Here is a 21,130-nt window from a genome sequence, read left to right as displayed (position 1 = left end):
AAGCATGTGAAATACCAGAGAGCAAAACTAAAGAGATTTCAAATGATTAGAAAACACAAACAAACTAGTAATGTTGGAGTCCTACTCATCTGAAATGCTTGCTTTTGGCAACATCTTGTCTCACCAGTTCTTAACACCGCCTGCTGCCAACACAGATATTTGCCTTTCTGTGGGCTTGGTATCTCCACAAAACATCCACCCCAAAAGCTGTGACCGTAGGAAGGGTCTTTGTCCAAACAAAGATTAATCATGAAACAGATGGGTCGGTCCACCAACACTTTTGCACATAATCTGATGTGCAGCTGCAGCGTGTGCTCAGTAGTGGTTCAAAGAGGGGAGACAGTTTGGAGGACTGGCTGGAGCCTGTTTACCATCATGTACCTCTGTTTACTGTCCTCAAACCTACAAAGGTTGGGAGATGTGATACTCAGGTACTTGGGTGACAGACTCATTAAAAGGGGATGAGAGGGAAGCTTTAGCTAAGCATCAGCACAGGATGGGATTTTGAATTTCATTTTTATTGCAAAGCCTGTTGGAACAAGATCTTTTTAGTGATGGGCTGCCAATCACTGACACTCACTGTGGACAATGGTCCTGAGAGCTCATTTCCCAGGATTTGATTATGTTTTGAACACCTGCAGTACAGCAGACACCTGAGCAATGGTAACACATAGATGACTAAAGATAAAGACACATCAAAGGACTAAACACTTCTGCTTCCCTGGGTGTGGAAATACAGGTGTTTCTTTCCATATGGATTTGTATCCTATATTCCTGTAAGTCCCCCATCCACACCTCCTATTGCCACATCCTTTTCACAGTAAGAGTCCACTTCTAACATGGCATGTCAGATTCCTCAAGTTTTCCTACTGATTAGGTGAGAGACACTTGATGGTGTGTGTGATTTGAAACTTAGGCCAAGTAAAACATACAACCATTAGTTTCCACCGAAACATCTTAGTAAGGGCAGCTCTTTAGGTTTCTTTCCTCCATCCAAGCCACTGATTGTCACTAAACTTGCCAGCTTGGCCATGCAGGAGCACAGGAGCCAACGCTCTTGCAGCCAACCAAGCTAAAAAAGCCGTCCCTCCCCAAAGAAGAAAATCCAGACCATTTCTTTTTTCCATATAGTATGGTTATTTTGAACGTCATAACTTTATTGAGACACCAGTAGTTACCACCTTCACTTTGTTAACCACAAATATATAGGACATTGTAAACACAGGTGCCGAGGTGGCGGGGTTTGCTGTAGTTGAATTTTGGAAGGGACGGGGGGCAGGGGGAGGAGGAGGAGGAGGAGGAGGAGGAGGGCTGAAGGGACACTCGGGCTTAGACAAGACCACTCAGAGGATCCTGTATGCGGCAGGCCATCCATGAGTCATCGGGTATACGTATATATGTATAGCTTTATATTATACATCTCTTTAAATATATATATATAATATATATACTATACACAGGCAGTAATGTGGCAGGGGAAGGGGCAGGGCAGCCCAGGTGATGTTACAAATGCCACACAGGCAGCAGGGAGTTGTCTGGATGGATGGTTTGAACTTGCTGCATGAGGTGGCCTCACTGGGTTCCTTACCTTGTACCTGCTCTGGGGATGGGAGCTGAGACTCCTGTGGGAATCACCCTGCAATGCTGCCTTCCTGGGTCCTCCCAAGTGCTTGCAAGGGTACAGGGACAAAGACACCTCCTCCCCTGTGGGAACTGCCAGGAATAACGCAGAGAGGAAGGGCATGTGATGAGGTGATGAACGGGGTAGTGGGGACATGGGTGAGCCAGGGATGGGGACACATCAGGAGGCTGAATGCACAGACAGAACTGGGGCAACATTTCATCATCTCTTTGCCCTTCACAGCCTCTGCTTCCACAAAACAGTCCCTTACTTGGGGGCTTCATAAAATAAGAAGACATTAAGGGGCCATTGCTTCCAACAAGGGATGTGTAATCCCTGTTATCGGAACAAATGGCAGAGGGGGAAGAAAGCTGCCTTATCATTTTGCTTATACAGCCTTCCCTCTGATCTCCTAATCTCTAGAGCAGGGCTGATCTCACCCACACTTAGAATGTAAAAGGGACATGTTCCAGTCAGCTGCTCAGGTCTCGCCTATGATCACCAGAAATAGGCAGCACCTTATCAGAAGCACCTAAGATAAGATAACCAGCCCTTTTGGTAGGTCTGTATGTCTCATCAGCTACAGAACCAGCCAAATGCCACTAGAAACTGCATTCTGCATTTTAAAGGGCTACATGCAAACAAGTAGAGTCCCCAGAGTGGCAGACCACTCCCAGGTCTGCCACCACCAACCCTCCACTGCAAAGGCTGAAAGCACACAAACCCAAGCAGAGTATGTCTTCTCCCATGAGCAAAAGCAAGAAGCTGTCTGAGTATCTACTGCTGTAGTGTCACATCAATTCTTTTCTTATGACACAAAGCAAGGAGAACAACTGAGAGATGGGAAGTCACCCAAGATGAAGTCACTTGGCTCAAGTCCCACTGAAGTGCTGGTTCTGAGCGGGTGGCTCATTCCGCCTCAAGCCCACCTGAGCCATCAGCTGGTTACATGAGGGAAGCAAGCCCAAGAGGATAAAGAAAAGCTTGCTCATTAGTCAGCCCCAAATGGTGTTTAGCCACCTACGTAACTCTGATGGGAGAAGGGGCATGCAAGATGCTCCTGCACCACACCCCAAAACAGAGCCCCAGGTAGATCCCCTACATACTGCCTGTACCTCTCCTTATGTGCCCAGTCACTCACAGAGGAGGGACATCCCAAAAGGTACAACATATTTTTGTGCTGAGGGATGGTTCCTTATAGCCTCCACCTCCTCTCGGTTCCCTCCCCACACCCCAAAGGAAAGCATGAAGGATGACACAGATGAATCTAGGTGAGTACAACTCACTTCTCTCCTGCTCCACCTCATCATTCATTCTTCTTCCCTGGTGGGAGACAAACAGGAGGGTGCTCCCCCACATCCAGTCACAACAAACCTCTCTCAATAAAGTAAACCCGTCCCAAGCCTAAATATTAGGCTGAACCCACAGAAAATGAAGCTCAAGGGGCTTCCTTCCAAAAGGCACCCCTCTTATTTACAGTATTGCATTCACTCATAGGCACAGAGCAAGGGATGTGTGCCTGTGCCCAGTCATTCCTGCTGTGTCCTTAGGGCTACCTGATCCCCTCTCCTGTCCTCACCAGTGGGTAACAACCAGTGAGATGGGCCAAGCCTGGGGAGGACAAGCCATGGGGACAGCCACCAGCAGCAGCACAAATGTGCTGGAAGAACAGGGAGAAATGGTGCCTGTATATACAGGGGAGAACACTGCTCCACTTCCCCCTGCTGCTCTACAGTTTCTACCCCTTCCTTATCTTTGTGGGGCACTGGGAGGAGGGAAGGACTGGTAACCTTGGTGTCCTCCAGATGAGATAGTCACACAACCACAGCCCAGACCTGTGTCCCATTCTCCCCACTCCTAAGGGGGCTATGAGGAATAGGCTGGATGTGCAGTGCAGGCACTGACAGATTTTGGATCTGCTGCTGATCTCTGCTACTGGGACCAGTGTTGCATCAAGCAGGGTGGCTGTCTGGGGGATGGAGCTCCTCACTTCTGCAAGCCTGCTTCTTGTGCTCTGAGAGATGTCTGTGCCCAGGAGAATTGTCTAGGTAGCTATTGCTGAATTATTTCCATTTAGAGGAAACCTGGAATCTGTCTTCATGCACAGACCTAACTTTTAACTTGGGACAAAGAGTGGGCTTCCACAGTTGTGTCTTTACTTGGAGCAAAGTCATGAGGAGTGTGGAATGACACCCATAAGAGCTCTATCTAACAGTCACTGCTGCCACCTAGGCGAGGCTTTAAAGTCAGCCAGGATCTGAGACGCTGCAGAAGAGCACTGAGGTATGGTCTATGGCAAGTACAGAAAGACCAGTTTTCAGACAGCTCGGTCTGGCCCCAACCAATTCTCTGCACACCAAGACCTCTTCCCTATCTGAGTGGGAGGCAAAGCGCAGCCGTAGAGGGCAGGACCCCTCCTGCTTGGCTGCACTCTGTGCAAGAGCCAGACACATGCTGGCTATCCCAGCAGCAGTATTTCTTCCTAAGTGGGGTCCTCCTCCATTCCTGTGTGCTACAAAGATGGTGTCAGCAAGAGGCTTTGCACTGTTGTAAAGGAACAGAGAAACAGAGGAAGGTTCAACAGGACCTGAGGAGCAAAACTGTCTTTCTTTTCCTCCTGGTCTGGGTGAAATGACAAAGCTCCCCTCTCCCCCTCGAACCAGCCCAGCTGGGATTGAAGGCTCTCTTCAAGAAAGCCCATCTCCTCCATCCTTCCTCCCACAGGCACTGTGTCTGGGCCCAGAGGCTGGGCATGGCTCCCCTCCTGCTTCATCAAACACTGGACTGGGAAGAGCAGTGACTAGCAGGATGTACAGCCGAGGGGAATCATCCCACCTCAATCCAAGGGGGCTGAGGAAGGACTGAATCTCAGGGCACCACCCCTCTGCTCTGCTCAGTCTCTTGCTGTACCCTACAGACATGCCTGCGATTTCTGATTGTACCTGCAAATCTTCCGTTTTCTCTTCCCATTTTTTCTTCTTGTACTCTCCTCCTCTCCAATACCACTTCTCCCAAGCCCTCTAAAAATAAAGGCCCTCTCCCTCACTAGCATGTTGCAGGGAAAAGGTCCCTTGTCTTTACATGGAGAATGCTGTTCCTTCTGTCCTCTAGGCCCCTCCTCACACTCTTGAATGCTGACTCCAACACCATTCTCCTCCCTGAACCACCAGGTGCTCCAAACCAATGTGGATGCTCCCACATCTACTCCAGCCTTTAGCAATACCCTCACTTCTAGGAAGGTCCCCGGTCCCTCTCATTTCTTCTGTTCTGCCTCCAACACCCTTTCCCCTGCCCTGCCAGTGCCATAGCTCCTCTCCTGTCCACAAGACAGACTCTGCCCTCTGTAACAAGGCATTGGGAGAGGAAGAAAGGAGGGACTTTCCTATCGAAGTGCAGATTTTGGAAGAATTTGGTTCTGGCAGGTAGCTTGGTGGGAGAGGAGAAGGAATAGGTGATGGGGAAACCTTTTTTTCCTTTTTTTTTTTTGCCTTTTTTAAAAACAATAAATAAAAACAGATGACCCAGAAGGCTGGAGCATAGCTGAGAGCCACCTCTTGTACCACTATGCACGTGTCTTGTTTGTGCCTCGGCTTTCTGCCGGCAGTGGGAACGGGGGCAGAAGGGAAAGGGGAAGGGCAAGGGGCATCGGTGGCTCAGTAGTTCTGCGTTTGGTACCCCTGTGTCTCGGTGTCGAAAGCATCTGCTGGAGGGGGCTGCTGGTACGTCCCCACCGCATCTGGAGCATCCTCCTCGTTCGTGTAGGGAGCATAAGGCATGCCGGAGTCCTGGCTTGGGTCCATGTAGTCCTGGGAGAAGAGGGCCGAATCGGCACCCAACTGGAAACGCTGATACGCCAGGAACGCCTGGCCCACCTTTAAGGGAGGAGGTGGAGGGAAGACATGGGAAGCAGAGAGGGAAGAGGAAAAAGAGGAGGAACGTACCGAAAAAGAGAAACAAACAAAAGTGGGTTAGTAGTGGTTACGGATTAGTGTGCGAGGCCCGCCTGGCAGATTGCCGGTGAAACGCCCCACGAGCGTGGAAGTCCACACTCTCCCACAGAAAACATGAGCCCACAAGGAGAGAGAGCAGGGATGGCTGCAAGACCAGCTGGCTGTGTGCAGCCTGCCAAGGCTCCCTGCTTTCTCTGGGATGTTCAGGGCACCTCCTGTCCGCCAGTGGGGTTTCACCAACATTGCACAGGTGGCAGAGGCTCAGTTGGCACTAGTTATCCCAGTCAGCCCCTCCTGGCTGTGGGAAGGCAATCTGCCTTGGCAACACCAGAGGGCTTGGCTGCTGGGCTGCGTCCATGAGGCCATTTGACTTGTAAAGGCCAGTAACGAGAGCAGGATTTGACACAATGTACTGAGGTAGAGGTCACCCCCTGAAACACCTTCACCAGTCAACATCTGCAAGGTGTAGCACAGACCTTGGGAAGGAGCAGCAGGAAGCAAGGCAGCTGCTTCCCAGACCAGGGGACAGTTAGCAAGCAAACTGCTGTCTCCTGCCTCAAGCACCTTTGGAGGACTGCAGGAGCCTGGGCACGGGGTTCAGCAGGCATGGCTAATTGTCCCAGAGCATCCCTGAGAGAGGTGAGGAGTCTAGCAAGTGACAGGGGAGAGGTTTTTGGGGAATGAGGTCTGGGAAGAAATGGAAGAGATAAAATAGTCGGGGCAGAGGGCATCTCCTGGCTGAAGTATTAGGTCTGAGCAGTCATCAAAAAAAGGCACAGTGGTGTTACACAGCATTAGTTAAGGTATGGGTGAGGGAGAGAAGGGAGCAGAAGAGGAGAAGAAATTGCCAGTTCCAACTCTCCAGAGGGAGATTCCCCATTTAATGGACAACCCCACTCCAATTCAATGGCCCATATCTTCCCATCCCATGCCCTGCAGTGAGCACACATTCATAGTCAGGGCATTGGAACCAGCTCTGCTCAGTGACCTCCTCCAGCTGCATCCCTCCACCCCTTCCCCCAAATTCTCCCATCAGCAAGGGGCACTAAGGCAGCAAGGATGGGGAGTTAGGGAACAGGGTATTGTATTCCTCCTGAAAATTAATGTCTCCGAGTCTCCGGAAAGCCAGAAATGCGAGGCAGCCCTGTGAGGAGAGAGAGGGTTGTGGGAAGGAGAATCAGTAAGGTAGAGCAAACCAGAGTGTTTGACTGAAATAAAAAAAACCTGAGGAATTAAGGGAAGAGGATGCCGTTTTGGCCACTCGCAAGCCTGTGCATGGGAGAGGATCACTGCAGGTGATGGCACCTCCAAAAGTGTCCTGAGGGACCCCTTGCAAAAACCCTGCTGCTTGTCTCACTTTCTGCTGGAGCTCACAAGGAGCTTTTGGCAGCTCTCGAGTGCAGGACACAGCTCATGAAGGGAACACACACTGCTGTCCCTCAATCCTGCCTGGTGTCACCGTGGTGAGGGTGCTGACAGCACAACCCTTTGCAGCCCCCCTTCCTCTTTGACAGCTCCTTGGTTTTATGGCACCTTTCCTATCTGGCCCCTGCCCAACATCAGGGCCTGTAGGAAGAGGAGAAGATAAAGCCACAAGGGCTTATGCATGGAGACAAGGGTAAAATGCTTTCCTGCTTGGCACTATCCTGTCACTTCAGAAAAAAATCACTTGTGCTTGGTGCAGTCAGAGGCAGGAGGAAGTCATCAGAGATATTTATCTTTCACCCAACAGTTTTTCCAGGAAACTGGCAATAAAGAACTTCTGAGGAAAGGGCAGTCTTAAGACAGGACTATCACCTTCCTAAAGGCAACCCAGTGATGTGGCACTCCAGTGGTGGGTGCAGAATCCAGAAGAACAATGATGACATCTTGCATGATGGGAGCAAAGGTGGGAGGGAGATGGGTGCAACCCCTGGCCTGCAGCTCCCTTCTCTGTTTAGTGTCTGTAAGGTGAACATGATGTTGAAGTCCTCTGACACACAGAGAAAACAGTAACAGGTTGTCCAGAGAGGTAGTGGATGCCCCATCCCTGCAAACATTCAAAGTCAGATTGAACTGGGCTCTGAGCCATCTGATCTCGTTGACCATGTCCCTGGTCTTTGCAGGGGGTTGGACTAGATGGCCTTTTAAAAGTCCCTTCCAACCCAAATTTTTGTATGATTCTATGACAATGGTGGCTGGGGAGCTGGCTTGTCCAAGGTCTTATTAAAGGTCTGTTGAGAATGCTCCTTACAGGGATATGAAACTCTCTTGCTCACTGTACTTATTAGTGCTCTAAAACTTATTTCCATGCAAGTTTTTGAGTCCCAAGTTTACTTCTCAACCGCTTCCTCTCCTGCATTTCCTTCTCAGAAGCCATGTGAACTGAGATCCCAGGGGCCCCACTCTTAGCCAGTCTCCTTTCCTTCCTCACAAGATAATACAGCACAGAGGACATTTGATCCCATGTCATGGCTACTCTACTCACCCAGGTAAAGATGGAGAAGAACGAGAACGTGATGGCTGCTCGGGCTGCATCCCCTCCCTCATTCAGGGGGTTGTCCTCTGGTTTCGAAGCTTGCCACTGGTTGGTCAGAAAGCAGAAGCCAACGAACCAGAGGAATGCCCAAAAGGCTGGGATGGACCACCACCGGTGTGCCAAAGGGAAGGACAAAGACAACAAGAAGATATGCATGAGCATAACATATACATATTACATTTCTCTGGAAATTTCAACTCTGAGACCCACCACTGTGTTGCAGACTGGGCCAAACTGACTGCTCAGCCAGTCTGAGCCCAAGTGAGCTGGCAGGCTCCCTGACAGCAAACTGTCAAGGTGACCAAGAGGTGTCTGCAGAGAGCACCTCAGGAGAGTGCATTTGCTTGTGTTTGGATTGATCATAGGACTTGCATTTGGCCTTGGGAGGGAGCCTGAAGGGCTTCCAGTACTAGAGCAATCACCTGGGCTCTATGAAACAGCCACTGCTTCACAATCCTGTCCTGCAAGGACAAGCAAAGAGCAATTCCTTCCACGGGAGCTGCAAAAGAGTGGGAAGCAGCTGGTCTGCAGTTACACGGAGACCAGCTTGTGCTCAGGACAGAACAGCTCAGGAACTCACATCAAGGAAAGGTGCTGAAAGATCACTAACACCTGTGCCCCCAGGAAAGGGTGAAGGTAGAAGGTACTCACCCTCTGCCAAGCACAGGCAGACACCTGGCAGTGAGGGAAATGGGCAGTCCAAAGCAACAGAAAAGCAGGGCACAATCCCTCCCCTTCTCTTGTCAGCTGTACATAGGATGGCTAGGCAAGGGACTAACTGTGAAAGAACTTGCAAGCCCAAAGTCCTTAGCAAATCCAGGTGCTTCACCTGCTCCTGCCCTCACTCCATTCCTGGTCCCTCTGACATACTCCATGGGGAGCCTGACACTGAGCAGTTTGCCTGAGGGCTGGAATAAGCCAGCAGGGCCAAAGGGCTGGAAGCTCACCTGAGACGCCGATGTCCGAGAGCACTGCCTTCTTGCGGTCCTTGACGCTGCTGATCTGCGGGAAGTAGGCATCCAGGGCCAGGTAAAGAAGGCAGCTGAGGAAGGCGAGGACACCCACGGTAATGCCATAGTTGCAGGCATTGTGATTGCGGTTGAAGATGCAGTGCTCTTCCACCTCATCCACACGGTTCACGTACCCTTCATTGACAATGGAGCCGAACACCACGATGGAGAACACCTGGAGGGGAGGGAGGCCAGAGACACATCAGGGCAAGCCCCATCTCTCTGCACCAGCAGAAAGGAGCAGAGCTCTGCAGGGGACAGACACCCTTCACCAGCACCTTTCTGCTCTGCTGAGCTCCTGCCCGGCTGACTTGCTTGGGTTGTAGCCACAGGGAATTTACTGGGAACATGGTCTCATTTTATTTCTGAGGATTAACTTATAATAGGACATTTTTAGATTGAACCTTTTTATCCATCTGACCTAAAGCGATGCAAAGCAGTTGCAATCTGGAATAAGGGTGGCTTCCCACAGACACACAGGGAGGTGACATGGAATGTAAATTGGGATATGGTTTTGGTGTGGGTGCCTGCATACAATGGCTTCTAGTAGTGGAAATCCTCTTAATTTGCACTTACTCTCCCACTCACTCCTTTCTCTTCAAGAGATTAATTGTTTCTACCAGGCATCTGTTCACTGATTTTATCTATCAAGCTACTACGCTCTTTACCCCATCCACCTTCCCACAATCCACAGCCCTGCTTGCTCTGCAGCTCCATTCTGCTGGGCTTCTGTTCTCCCCATTTCCCCACACTACACACCTCTCTCCACCAGTTTTCCATCAGCCCACTCCATGACACCACCTATCCTGTCCACTCACCCATATGCCAACACCCTCCAACCCTCCCCATAGATTTCAGGGGCCAAACATCCCCACTCCAGGTCCACTTGTAAGGGGCCACTTTGAGTCCTCCCTACCTGTCACCACCACTGCCACTGCATGTTATTTTAAATCAGGCAGAATTAAGGATGAGTCCAGGTAGAAATGCCCTAATCCGCAGTTGCTGGTCTAATCTTTGCTCATGGGCTTAGCCTTCACCGCCTGCCACAAGGCTGTCCCTCTTTGACACAGCAGGTTCACCAAAGCACAGAGCTATTTACAGCAGCCCCAGTCCTGCACCTTGCATCTCAAATAAACAGCTTCCCCTTCCCCACAGAAGAAAGAGGGGAATATTAAGGCAGCATGTACAGATTTTTCCTTGCGAGTCATCTGGAGACCCTCACTAGGAACAGCTGACTGGATGCTGCCTGCAAGAAGAGCCTCAGGGAAATGGGAATGGGACCTCAAGCATGGGATGAAATTACATATGAAGTGCACTAGGGCATCACCAGGGTACTCTGCCAGCCTGGGAGATGTCTGCACAACAAGACTTGGCACCTTTGAAACCACCCTCCCATCCCCAAGGAAAAGCAGCACACAAGAAGATGAGGAGGTCAAGTCTCCTGTAAGAAGTGGAGCTTGGTCTGAGTGTTTGCCTGGTCAGGACCCCAGTTCCACTTAACCCAACCAAGCACCAGAAGACAACCCAGAAAGCAGAGAAGCAGCTTTGTGACTGCAGGGAAAATGGCTGATTAATGCCAACCCAATACACCACCTATTATCAGTGAGGTCAGATACCTGAGATCCAAAGCACAGACCTCTGCTGCTTGGCCTGTGCCATCAAGATCCAGAGGAAAAGCCTTACTCAGAGCCCCTCTACAGCCCTTGGGCAGACACTCAACATCAACCACGTTTCACCTGCAAAACTCCAACAAATATCCACTGACAACCAATATTAGTTTTTCACCTCAAGTCTTGTAATTGGGTCACACTTGGGTTGTTGAAACTGGGTGTATCACACTAGAGCAAACTAAAAAAAGCTGGAAGCTGGTGTTCCTAAGCGTAGGAGCTATATGGGTTCTCTGAAAATCATAAGAGCTTTTTAAGTTTAGAAGTAAAATAACTGATTTCTCCTCCTCCTCCTCCTCCTTCTTCTTGCAAATCAAGATTGATCATATTTTGCAGAACTTGCCTGTGAAAATTAAATAAGAATCTATTCTGTTAGAAGCAAAGATTTAGTCCTCAAAATTTCAGCCTGAATGGTTTGGAAAGCAGCAAAATTGCAGAAAATTACAGCTAGGCTCTTTCAGTAGGATGTCTCACACACCTTCACAACAGGCTGGGCTGGCAGGTCTGCTAGGGTCATTGAATATAACACCCTGCTCTTCTGACCCAAGGGAGAGCTGACAGACTCCTGAAGTGACATCCCAATGTGAGGCTGTGACCAGCACTGATGCTGACACCTGAAGTACCAATCTCCATATATTGAGCTTACAAAGTGGGTGCCCTGTTTTCTGCAGCATCACACAGAAGGCCTATCTTCTCTTTGGAAGATGAGGAACAGCCTCTAAAGTAGCATAGTCTGCTGTTCAGTTTTGGTTTAGGACTCAAAACTAGTAAAATGTTGACTCCCTGAGTCAGACAAACCTTTGCAATGAGATTTATTGCGAGTCTCTGTTTAATCATTTGGGATGAATGAACTTTTGCAATGGTCTCTCCCCAGAGACACATTTGTGGAGATACATCCTGATACACATCTCCTCTCTGCTCCTACCTTTGGGTTTGCTGCTGGGCTGGACAGAATAATTTCTTTTTGCATTTGCTCTTTCATATCTTTTTATGCTGGCACATCATAAAGGCACAGCTTAGAGTCACAAGACTAGAGGAACATCTCCCTCTCCCTAATTTTCAAGCAGAGGTGGCATTTCTAACTTCCTTTCTCCACCTGCAGTCAGCCAAGATGCCAGACTTCTCTCCTATGAAGAGAAACCTGTTTCCTAGCCTGGAGGTGCCCAAGGGATATTTACAGGCAAGCATCTGGGTTCAGATGATCTTAGGAGTTTTCTAGGGAGATTCTTCTTCACTAAGCATGTTCTCACTTGTGAGCAGAATAAGACACTGTGGATGCTTATCCCCTCTGTCCTGAAACAGCCATCCCAAAGTACTCTTTGTCCTTAGGAAAGCTTTCTATGGACCAAAGCACACTAGCTTACAAGATGTCTCCTTCTCTCTGTGTTTTCCACACCATTGGCATCAGCTCTGATCCATGCTCCACTCCCTGGCACTGCAGAGAGGGCAAAGAGAGGGTGTGCTCCCTTTGCCAGCCTGTCACCACCCTGGTGGCACAGCAAAATGCCCACTGTGCACAGAAGCCTTGAGCTGGGCTGGGTTACACTGACTGGGCAAGAATGGGCAGGCTCAAACCAGAGATTCCAGGCAGACCTGGACAGCAAAAGAACCAACTGCTGCTGCTGCTGCTGCTGCCAGGCAACATCACCTCTTTCATTGCCATGATGTCCATCCCTGGAAACTGTTGTGACAAACAATTTTCTAAAAAAAAAATCATAGTTATGAGCTTAGATCTTGCAGCCTTTAGGAGAAGCAGTTGCACACTTCATCCATGGCAGCTATTCCTTGTTGGTAAGGGAGCAGCTGGGTGGAAGCTCACTGATGTGGCAAGTCATCTTAGAAAGAGCAAATATATTTTATTTCCTTGATTTCACAATCCATGCCCTGAAAGATGATCTAAGCAGCAGATGCAGAATGAATGACTGCTTAGATTATAAACAAAGCACCAAGTTTCAAGGATGAAGTGTTTACGTTCCTGTTCCTGGCACATCTGCAGGACTTGTAAGGAAACACCAGTGACCAACAGCACTGGCACAAGCCTCTTACTGCTCTGTGTTACTGCTGCTTGTGTCTTCTCGCCCCATTTGACACTTGCTGCACAAAGCCTTGCCTACAGCCATTGATAAAGTGGCCCAAAATACACATCCAACTGCAAAGAGGAGGCAAGGAGAAGATGGCAGAAGTCTTCTCCTGACTGAGAAGTGAGATGCAGACAAGTGGCTTGTCTGCAAGCCAACAGGAGGTCTCCCGAGGCTCCCGAATGCAGCCCATACTTCCACTCTGCAGAGGGAGATCACTGGCCACTTTCCTATGCTTGGTAATGAAAACCAGCCAACCATCTCCAGCTTTGTGCTCTTAAGCGGCCTCATTTCTTCAGCAAGGCTACTTAAGTCAGTTAACAGACTTGAACTAACTAGATTTTTAGGTTGAGAGGGTTTCTTTAAGCCTCCAAGAACAACATCAATTGGGCAGATGTGTGGCCTGTCTGGAGGTACTCATTTAATAAGCAGTAATATATTTGGCTACACTCAAAAAAGGGACAGAAAAGAGCACGTGGAAAAGATCTGACCAACTCAGCCCTGCTACTGGGACTGGGCTTTGCTCCACTTCACTGCTCCTTACACACCATGTCCATATAGGTTGTTGCAATCATTTTCCTCGATTCCTGTTTCCATCCAAGAGTTTTGAGGACACCAAGTGCAGCCAGAGCCAGGTGCATTGCAAAGCTGACACAGGCAGAGCACTGTGCCAAGAGACGCAGCAAAATGAACTTAATGCTTAGCACTGCAGGGAGGAGACAGAGAAGCTGAGAGTTTTCCTTTCCTTGTTTCTCAAGGGGCTCATGCTGGCCATTACAAGCATGTAAAGGCTCATTACAGTGAGAAAAGTGCCAACCAGGCAAAATTCTGCCTCTTGTCATAAAACACCTTTTTTTTTCCCCCTTGGTAAACTAGGTGATCTGGTTTTGCCAAAGGCAAAGGTGAGACATGAGAAGAGAGGCTCTCCAGTCCCTCCCCACTGCAGGCTCAACCCTGCAGAAAGCCAGGCAAAACCTCCTGAGCATCATGTGAGGTGCTTTCCACCATGCTGCCCATCCCCAGCCGTGCATCAGACGCTCCTGAGCATCATGTGATGGATGCAAAGCACGGCCAGCCTCTGGCAGTGCATTAGGATTTTCCTGTACCTCATCCCAGCACTTTGTCAGGCTGCCTTCCTGACTTCATCCCCAAGATCCCCATGGTGGCTGTGGTTGGGATGAGGCTGAAGAGGGTTTCTGCCGAGCTGCCTGCTTGGGCTGGCTGCAATGCCCTCCAGTCAGAGCCTCTGTCGCACTGCGTGCTGCCTCTCCCTCTCACATACCCCCTTTTTTATTCTGTTATAGAGAGGAAATAGTTTAATGACATAATATTCCTCGTGGGACTTTAAATCAAATCCCCCTCCGGCAGAACGAAGCCATAACCTCTTCTGAGTTTGATCTGGTAATGACCAGGAATGAAATTTTTCTGTTTAAAAAGAAAGCAAGAGCAGGAGACGGTGCAAATGATAAACTGGCAGAGATGATCTGGCTTTCATTTTCATTCAGCCACTTGCAAATGGAGTCTCTGGAAAGCTTTGGAGTGCCCTGCACAGACATGGAATATAATAATTATTATTATTATTGTCATTAAATCTACTGGTATTTAGTTCATTTTGAAGAAAACACATGCAGCTTTTGAGATGCATGGGGCTGGCAGCTTGGAAACAGGCGGCCTCCATTTATTCCCCCCAGCCAGCACCACGCAGGCAGCAAACAACTCCTGCCCACAGTCTCGACAGTCTGAGCCTTGTGCAGCTGCTGAAGGAGGCCAGTCTCCCTGGACCCCATTTCCCTGAACATGGCACAGGGGAAAAGCACGGGTGTGCCAGTACTTCCCTCCCAGCTCACCCTCCCTGGCCATCAGCCATGTGGCACCAGCTCCCCAGCCAGGGCTGAGCCGGAGCAGGTGACTAAAGGCAGAAAGGCTCCGCATCCCTAATTCCTGCCATGGGATCTGGGACACACTTTCCTGGCCAGCCAGCCTTTTTTTTTACACATGGTTTGGCAGCTGACTGCCTGGCCATTAACCCTTCTGCCTCCCACCAGATCTGTGCTCATGTCTCATGCACTTCCCATGGTTAAACAGCATCTTCTGTCCCACCACTGCTGGTGACAGCCCTCCACAATTCCATATCCATGGTGGTATCCAAGTTCTTCTGTACTTTCTAGATGGTCCCTACATTGCTGTGCCACTGGTCAGCAAAGTGGCTGCCCAAAAGTTGCTTTTTTTTCCCTGATGAAAAGCTCAGTTTTCTTTCTGGCACATCTCCCCCTCCTTGGCTTGGCTGTGCCAGCATAGGCAGAGAATGGCATGCCGTGCCACCTGCAGTGCCTGCTCCTCTTGCAGCCACACAGGTCCTCTCTGCTGCCTTGTTTCACACAAATATTTGCATTAGCCATGTCCCATCACCACGCAGCTCCTCTGCTTCTCCCCTGTATGCCTCTCATGTTTTCAAACAGCAGACTACATATGGTTATTTTTTGCTCATGTTTCTGACTGTCTTTGGTCCCTATTGCTACTTCTCAGATTTTTATCTGGAAATATCATTAATGAGAGATTTGTTTCTGCTCCAAGATCCTTCCTGGAAAAGCTGTGCTGGAAACAACACAACCTGCTATATTAAACCTGAATCACTGAGCAACTGTGCATATCTGTTGTTCATCTTGTGACACAGCCTTTCACCCAATCTTAATGACAGCAAAACCCCAAAAATCCTTTTGAAGCTGACCTAGGCAAGGGCATCCCATGAAGAACTGTCCCTAGGGCTTGACTGAGAGCACATGCTTTGAACCTCCATATTCCTTTCATCTGCACCAATTTATCTCACAAGCACGCAGCCAGCGAGCATGGGGGCCGCAGCAAAATGGAGTGGAGGAGCAGAGGCAGAAAGCATGAGCCATGGGTCAGGAACATGAGCAAGGTCTCAGCTAAATTAGCTGGGGACAGAAGGAAGGTGGGAGCCCAGCTGCAGCTGGTTTTAGACTAACAAGGCCTCCAGGCTCTAAGGCTCAGTTTAACTGCCATTGCAAGCCCATACTATATGTCCTTGGGAAGAGACTAGTGGTGTTGTAAGCCAAGCATGAGTGTGGCAAGCCAGGGACCTGCTGGCAAGGCAGGAGATGGGGCTCTCTGCCATGCTGTGACTAGCTCCCATCCTCCAGCTTTCAGGTGCCAGCCTCTCAGGGAGAAGCCAGGAATGTGGTTCCTGTCCTTCACCTGCCTTGTCTGCTCAGCTGGAGCTGCTTGGGATGTGCTGTGCCTGTAGACACAGGGGACAGCCCTTCCTGTACCAGTTCAAATGTTCTGGATGCTCCTATCAGCCAAAGGACATGGTGGCAACAGCAGCAAGTGATGGAAAAGGAGACTGAGTGCCTCTCCTCACTGAACCTCCCTTCAGAGAGGCAGTGTCCTTGGTGTCAGAGGGGGACTTGGCACCTCAACCTATGTGACAAGTTTTAACGGGCTGCTTTGTCTGTGCAGCTCTGGTTAGAAATACTCTTACTCAAGCCCACGTCAAAACAAGCTGGGCCTGCTTCCAAAAACTGAGTTACTTTTGCCTTGTTAGGCTTTTACATCAAGCAGCACTTCAGTTTCTCCAGCAAGCAGGTTTCCAAGCAGACAGGAGCACCTGGAACAACCTGTTTCAATTAGCATTTTACTTATTTATGGCGCCAGCGCTATATCCAACGCCTGTGGGTTGCAGAAGAGCCACCAGCTCCCCTGCACCAGCTGTGGAGAGCACTGCTGCACTGCCCTGTGGGTCAGGACACAGTGGGAATATGTAGGGATGTGCTCACACTTGCCTGCTTTATTTCAAAAAGAATCCTGGAGCTGTGCAGCCCCAGCTCAGTGTGGGTCACCCAACGCCACTGGCTCCAGCTGTAGCACCAATAGCTGCAGCTTCTGGGTCACCTAAACATCCAAACCTGACACAGGAACCCCACAGAGCCACCACTATCACCAGCACACACACCAGGCAACCTTTCTGGAAGGAGACACTCACTCTGCTGTGCCTGCTGACCTCTCCAAAGCACCCATGAAACCTGAGCTGTCTCACAACACTGTCGTGGTGGACAGATGTTCCAGAATTGCTAAACTCTTTCCACAGTTTAGCATTCCCCTTGTCAAATTTATCCTATCTCCTCTGCAGCAAGGAGCAACAGAAATAATCTTTGGTCATCCCATCTGTTCCTGATCCTGAAGTTCTCCCTGGAGATTTGCTGCTGCCTCAATTGGGCTGCAAACTCCGTGGGTAAGAGCCAGTTTTGGTATCTCTTAGTAAAAAGTCATGTGCACCTCTGTGCCATCATGAAGTGTCCTAAAAGGCAGCCTGACCCAAGCACAAGGTCACTGCCTAAGGAAGCAATCATGAGAATTTCTGCTCAGTGAAAGCTCATCACGTGAAACAGGGCAAAAGGAGCCTCCAGCTTGCCCTGGAGGGACAATGCACCATTCATACCGTGAGCAGGATAAAGGCAAATGAGATCTCAGAGATGGCAGGCAAAATACTTTCAGTGCATGCAAAAGCATGTGAGAGGAAGGATTCTCAGGGAGACCACGAGGAGGGAGAGCCCTTGGCCACCAGAAGAGTTTGGTTCATAGAGCCTGGCACTGCAAAGTCTAAGTATGGATGCAATCAGTTTATAAATACCCAGGGGAAAACACCAGGGACGGAAAAGCACCATTTAAAGTGAAGGGCAAAAGATCACAAAAGCAAACAGATACCAAACAGATTTACAATGGAAAACCTCTGACCACTGGAGCCATGGAAGCCTCTCTCAGAGGAAGTGAGAAGGGAAGAAAACCACAAACTAGTCTTTTTTCAGAAAAGCTCATGCAATTTATGGAAGGGGCCATAAAGGGTCTGATGCTTGCGACAGCCTGAGAGAGGGTTTCACTGCCCACAGGGAACTCTCTTGGTCTCAAGTTTAAAGAAAAGACCAAAACTACAACTAAATATTTGGGGTGAGCTTTCGGTTTCCCTGCTTTGTTAAAGGAGAGATGCTCAGGACAACACACAAGACCAAGCCAGTGGAAAAGCAGGAGAAGGAAGGCATAGCCTTGCACCATGATGGCCATGCCATCCTCCCTTGCTGAACTGCTGACCTGGACCTCCAGCTTCTGCAAAAGAACCTCAATTTCCAGGGCCAAGTGAAGTGCCTGGGGTAAATCCCATCCTGTCCTCTGTCAAGGTCAGATGGGCAGGGAGAAATAGCATGAGGTCCCAAGGAGATGCTGCTCTGTAGAAAGTGCCTCTTGCCAGGGGAGACCTTGCAGGGCACAGAAATGAGCTCGGCAATCAAGCCAACAGTGTCTGAGATACTCTGAAGCAGATTAGGTGCCTAATTAAAAAACAAATGTATTTCTTGTTCTCTCTCCCTCACCTGGCGCCTCTGGGAAGCCAAAATCCTGCAGTGCTTGGATGAAAAAAACCCACCAGACTGAGAGGCAGATAGAGAAAACATAAAATTCTGCCACAGAGATTAGCAACGGGAGAGCCTTTGTAGGTCACATCACGTCCATCATCCCTGGGCACACAGGCTGGCTCCAGTCCAGCCTCCCAGGGGCGGGGGGCACGTGTACCCCCTTGCCTGGCGCCCAGCAGCAGCTCTCCCCTGCCAGTGTGATGTGCTGTACTGTAAACAAGCTCAGGCAGATGGACAGACAGACAGAATGCCCGCATTAATCAAGTCCTCAGCTGTCCTGGCACTCTCCAGCCACCCTCCAAGTCGCCCGGAGGAGATATCACACACCCACCCGGTTGGGAAGGCAAGGGCTGCCTCTGCACCACCACCAGCAAGCCAGGCCACCTTCCCTTTCCCTCCTTGATTGCACCTGGCACTGCTTTTATTTTATTTTATTTTCCCAAAGCCAGCCTGCCGCTTTGCCTCCCAGCTCCCGTGCGCATGTGTCTCCCCGGCGCTCTGCCTGCCCTCCCTTCTCCTCTCCCGGCTCAGACCTCAATCTCTCCCCCGCCAGCTCGCTGCTGCAGCTCTGCTCCCTTAATCCCAATGACCTTCTTGAACAAACGCGCCAGCCCCATGGGCAGCCATGGATCAGCGTCACGGGAAGAGAGAGAAACCTTCCCGTGACACCCCCGTTAGGTTCCTCTTTCCCCCTGCCCCCTTCCCCGCGAATTACCAAGAGGAAAACGCTACAGGGAAGCAGGCTGGGGGGCTGAGAGGATAGGGGTAAAAGGCAGAGCAACATCCAGCCCCCACAGCCCCTTCAACTCCCCCAGCACGGCCTGAGCCCAGCACCCTCTGACCCACAGGGAAGCAATTCCAGGACTGCAGCATCCCCCTCCCAGGCTCCCCCTGTCACCCCACATCCTGCCTTCTCCCTGCGTCTACCATAAACAGATAGGCATGCAAGAGTGAGAAGACAGCCCACCCTGGAAAGCACCAGAGACGGAGACAGGGTCATGGTCCAACCTGACTCACCCTGTCCCTCCCCACGGGAGAAACCCCAAACCCGCCTGCTCTCACCCTATATGGGCCTGTACTCACACACACAGATACATGTGCATACAGCTGTACATCTGTGTGCATGCATACGTGTGGATATGCCTGGACATTTATACATACAGATATATATATATATATATATATATATATAAACCCAGAGACAGATCCCTACAAACATATCTATAACAGAGGCATAGCCATAAATGCTATGGAAGCATGTATGTACATATCTCTGCGTACAGACCTAGGCTGTGTGGAGACATATTGATGGACACATGCATATTATATATATATGTGGATACATGCGCATACACATGCATATATAAAGCACATAACAATAAATATGTAATACATAACAGCATATGATGATACCATATAATAACATATAATGCTATATAACATACAGCGTAATGATTTTATTTGTGTGAGTATGTGAGTGTGTGAGTGTGTATGCAGGTGTGCGGGAAGGTCAGGGTCGGTGGCGGCCGCCCGCCCGTGAGGGAGTCCCGCGACCCCCGCAGCCCGGCGGGCCGCCCCCCGCCCCGGTGCCGGTGTCGGTGCTGCCCGTGGGGGCGGCGGGGCCTTACCCAGGAGACGAACCGCAGGATGGTCTGCGGCTGCCGGATGAAGGCCTGCGGGTCGAAGGCGCCGCCGGCTTTCCCCGCTCCGAAGGCGCCCCCGTCCATGGCGGCGCGGGGGTGGGCGGGAGGCAGGCGGGGGGCTCGGCGGGCGGTGCCGGGCTGCGCCGAGCCGAGCCGGGCTGCGCCGAGCCGCGCCGAGCCGAGCCGTGCCTGGCAGCCCGGCGGCGACGAGCCGCGCGCGCCCGCCCACGGGGACGCGCCGCGCCGGGAGCGCGCAGCCTCCCCTTCCCCCGCCCCGCCGCCGCCGCGGCCGCCCGCGGCACATTGCGGGAACAAACGCGGGGTCCTGGGGCCGCAGGGTGCCGAGTGCCCGGGGTGCGGGCACTGCGGGGCGGGGAACACCTCCGGTACCAGGGCAGGACACCCAGACCCCGGGGCAGGGATGGGGGCGATGCCACCCCTGGGTTCTGCTGTGGGGCCCAGCAGGGCCAGCCCCCCGCCCGCCCACAGCCTCTGCTCGGCCCCAGGGAGCTGTGCCCAGCTCTGGACTCCCAAGTAGGGGACAAGGAGCCGCCGGAGGGGGTCCCGCAGAGGCCGCAAAGATGATTTGGGGTCTGGAGCGTCTCTTAGGAGGAGAGACTGCAGGAGCTGGGCCTTTTTATTCTGGAGAACAGAACACTGAGAGGGATCTCATTAATGCATATAAATATCTCAAAGGTGGGTGGATGTGCCAGACACTTTTCAGTGGTGCCCAGCAGAGCAATAAGCTAAAACACGACAAATTTCACTTCAACAGGAGGAAGAACTTCTTTACGTTCGAGGTGGCAGAGGCAACTGGAACAGGCTGCCCAGGGAGGTCATGGAGCCTCCCTCTCTGGAGACACCTCGTGCCTTCTTCCCATGTCACCTGCCCTAGGTGTCCCTGCCTCAGGACGAGGTGATCTCCAGAGGTCCCTGGAGAAAAGGGACCTCTTTAGGGACTTCTAAAAGGGACTTTTTAGCAGTTAGTCCTGTCATTCTGGGATGCTGCCCCACAGAGGGATAAGGCTGGGCCCTTGGGCACAACCCATTATCCCTCACCAGGTGCCTGCCCTGGACAAAGATGCTCGGTGAGCCTCAGGATCACTCTGCAGCAAAGCCTGGGGCTCTCATTTCCAGCATCCACCACCCCACCCACACTGCGTCCTAGGAGAGGGTGGGAAAAGGCCCTCTGTGAACATGGGGTGTCCAGATTTTGG

At 50.8% G+C, this 21,130-nt stretch overlaps 1 protein-coding gene across 2 annotated transcripts; it reads right to left on the bottom strand.

Moving 5' to 3' along the window:
• Positions 1-1,113: 1,113 nt before the first annotated feature.
• On the bottom strand, positions 1,114-20,158 carry SYNGR1 (synaptogyrin 1). 2 transcript variants are annotated; one of them, XM_054631078.2, is made up of 4 exons: positions 19,899-20,147; positions 9,037-9,274; positions 8,039-8,184; positions 1,114-5,493 (listed from the first exon to the last, which is right to left on the bottom strand). In XM_054631078.2, the coding sequence occupies exons 1-4, from the start codon at positions 19,995-19,997 to the stop codon at positions 5,275-5,277; spliced, it is 702 nt and encodes a 233-aa protein (XP_054487053.1). In that variant the 5' UTR covers positions 19,998-20,147; the 3' UTR covers positions 1,114-5,274. The 2 variants fall into 2 exon arrangements, with proteins under 2 accessions (XP_054487053.1, XP_054487054.1); XM_054631079.2 differs by lacking the exon at positions 1,114-5,493 and adding an exon at positions 5,500-6,715 and having other exon boundaries at positions 19,899-20,158.
• Between the last annotated feature and the right edge of the window lie 972 nt (positions 20,159-21,130).

Source organism: Agelaius phoeniceus, chromosome 5, assembly GCF_051311805.1.
Source record: "Agelaius phoeniceus isolate bAgePho1 chromosome 5, bAgePho1.hap1, whole genome shotgun sequence".
Lineage (NCBI taxonomy): Eukaryota > Metazoa > Chordata > Aves > Passeriformes > Icteridae > Agelaius > Agelaius phoeniceus.
Note: the sequence above shows the minus strand (reverse complement) of the source record. Positions and strands in the feature narration are given on the sequence as shown.

Coding starts and splice junctions, on each gene's coding strand:
- SYNGR1 (XM_054631078.2), bottom strand. CDS start 19,997: ATGGACGGGGGCGCCTTCGGAGCGGGGAAAGCCGGCGGCGCCTTCGAC. Junction 9,275..19,898: donor TCCTGCGGTTCGTCTCCTGG/GTAAGGCCCCGC, acceptor CCTCCCCTCCAG/GTGTTCTCCATCGTGGTGTT. Junction 8,185..9,036: donor CTCGGACATCGGCGTCTCAG/GTGAGCTTCCAG, acceptor GGTCCATCCCAG/CCTTTTGGGCATTCCTCTGG.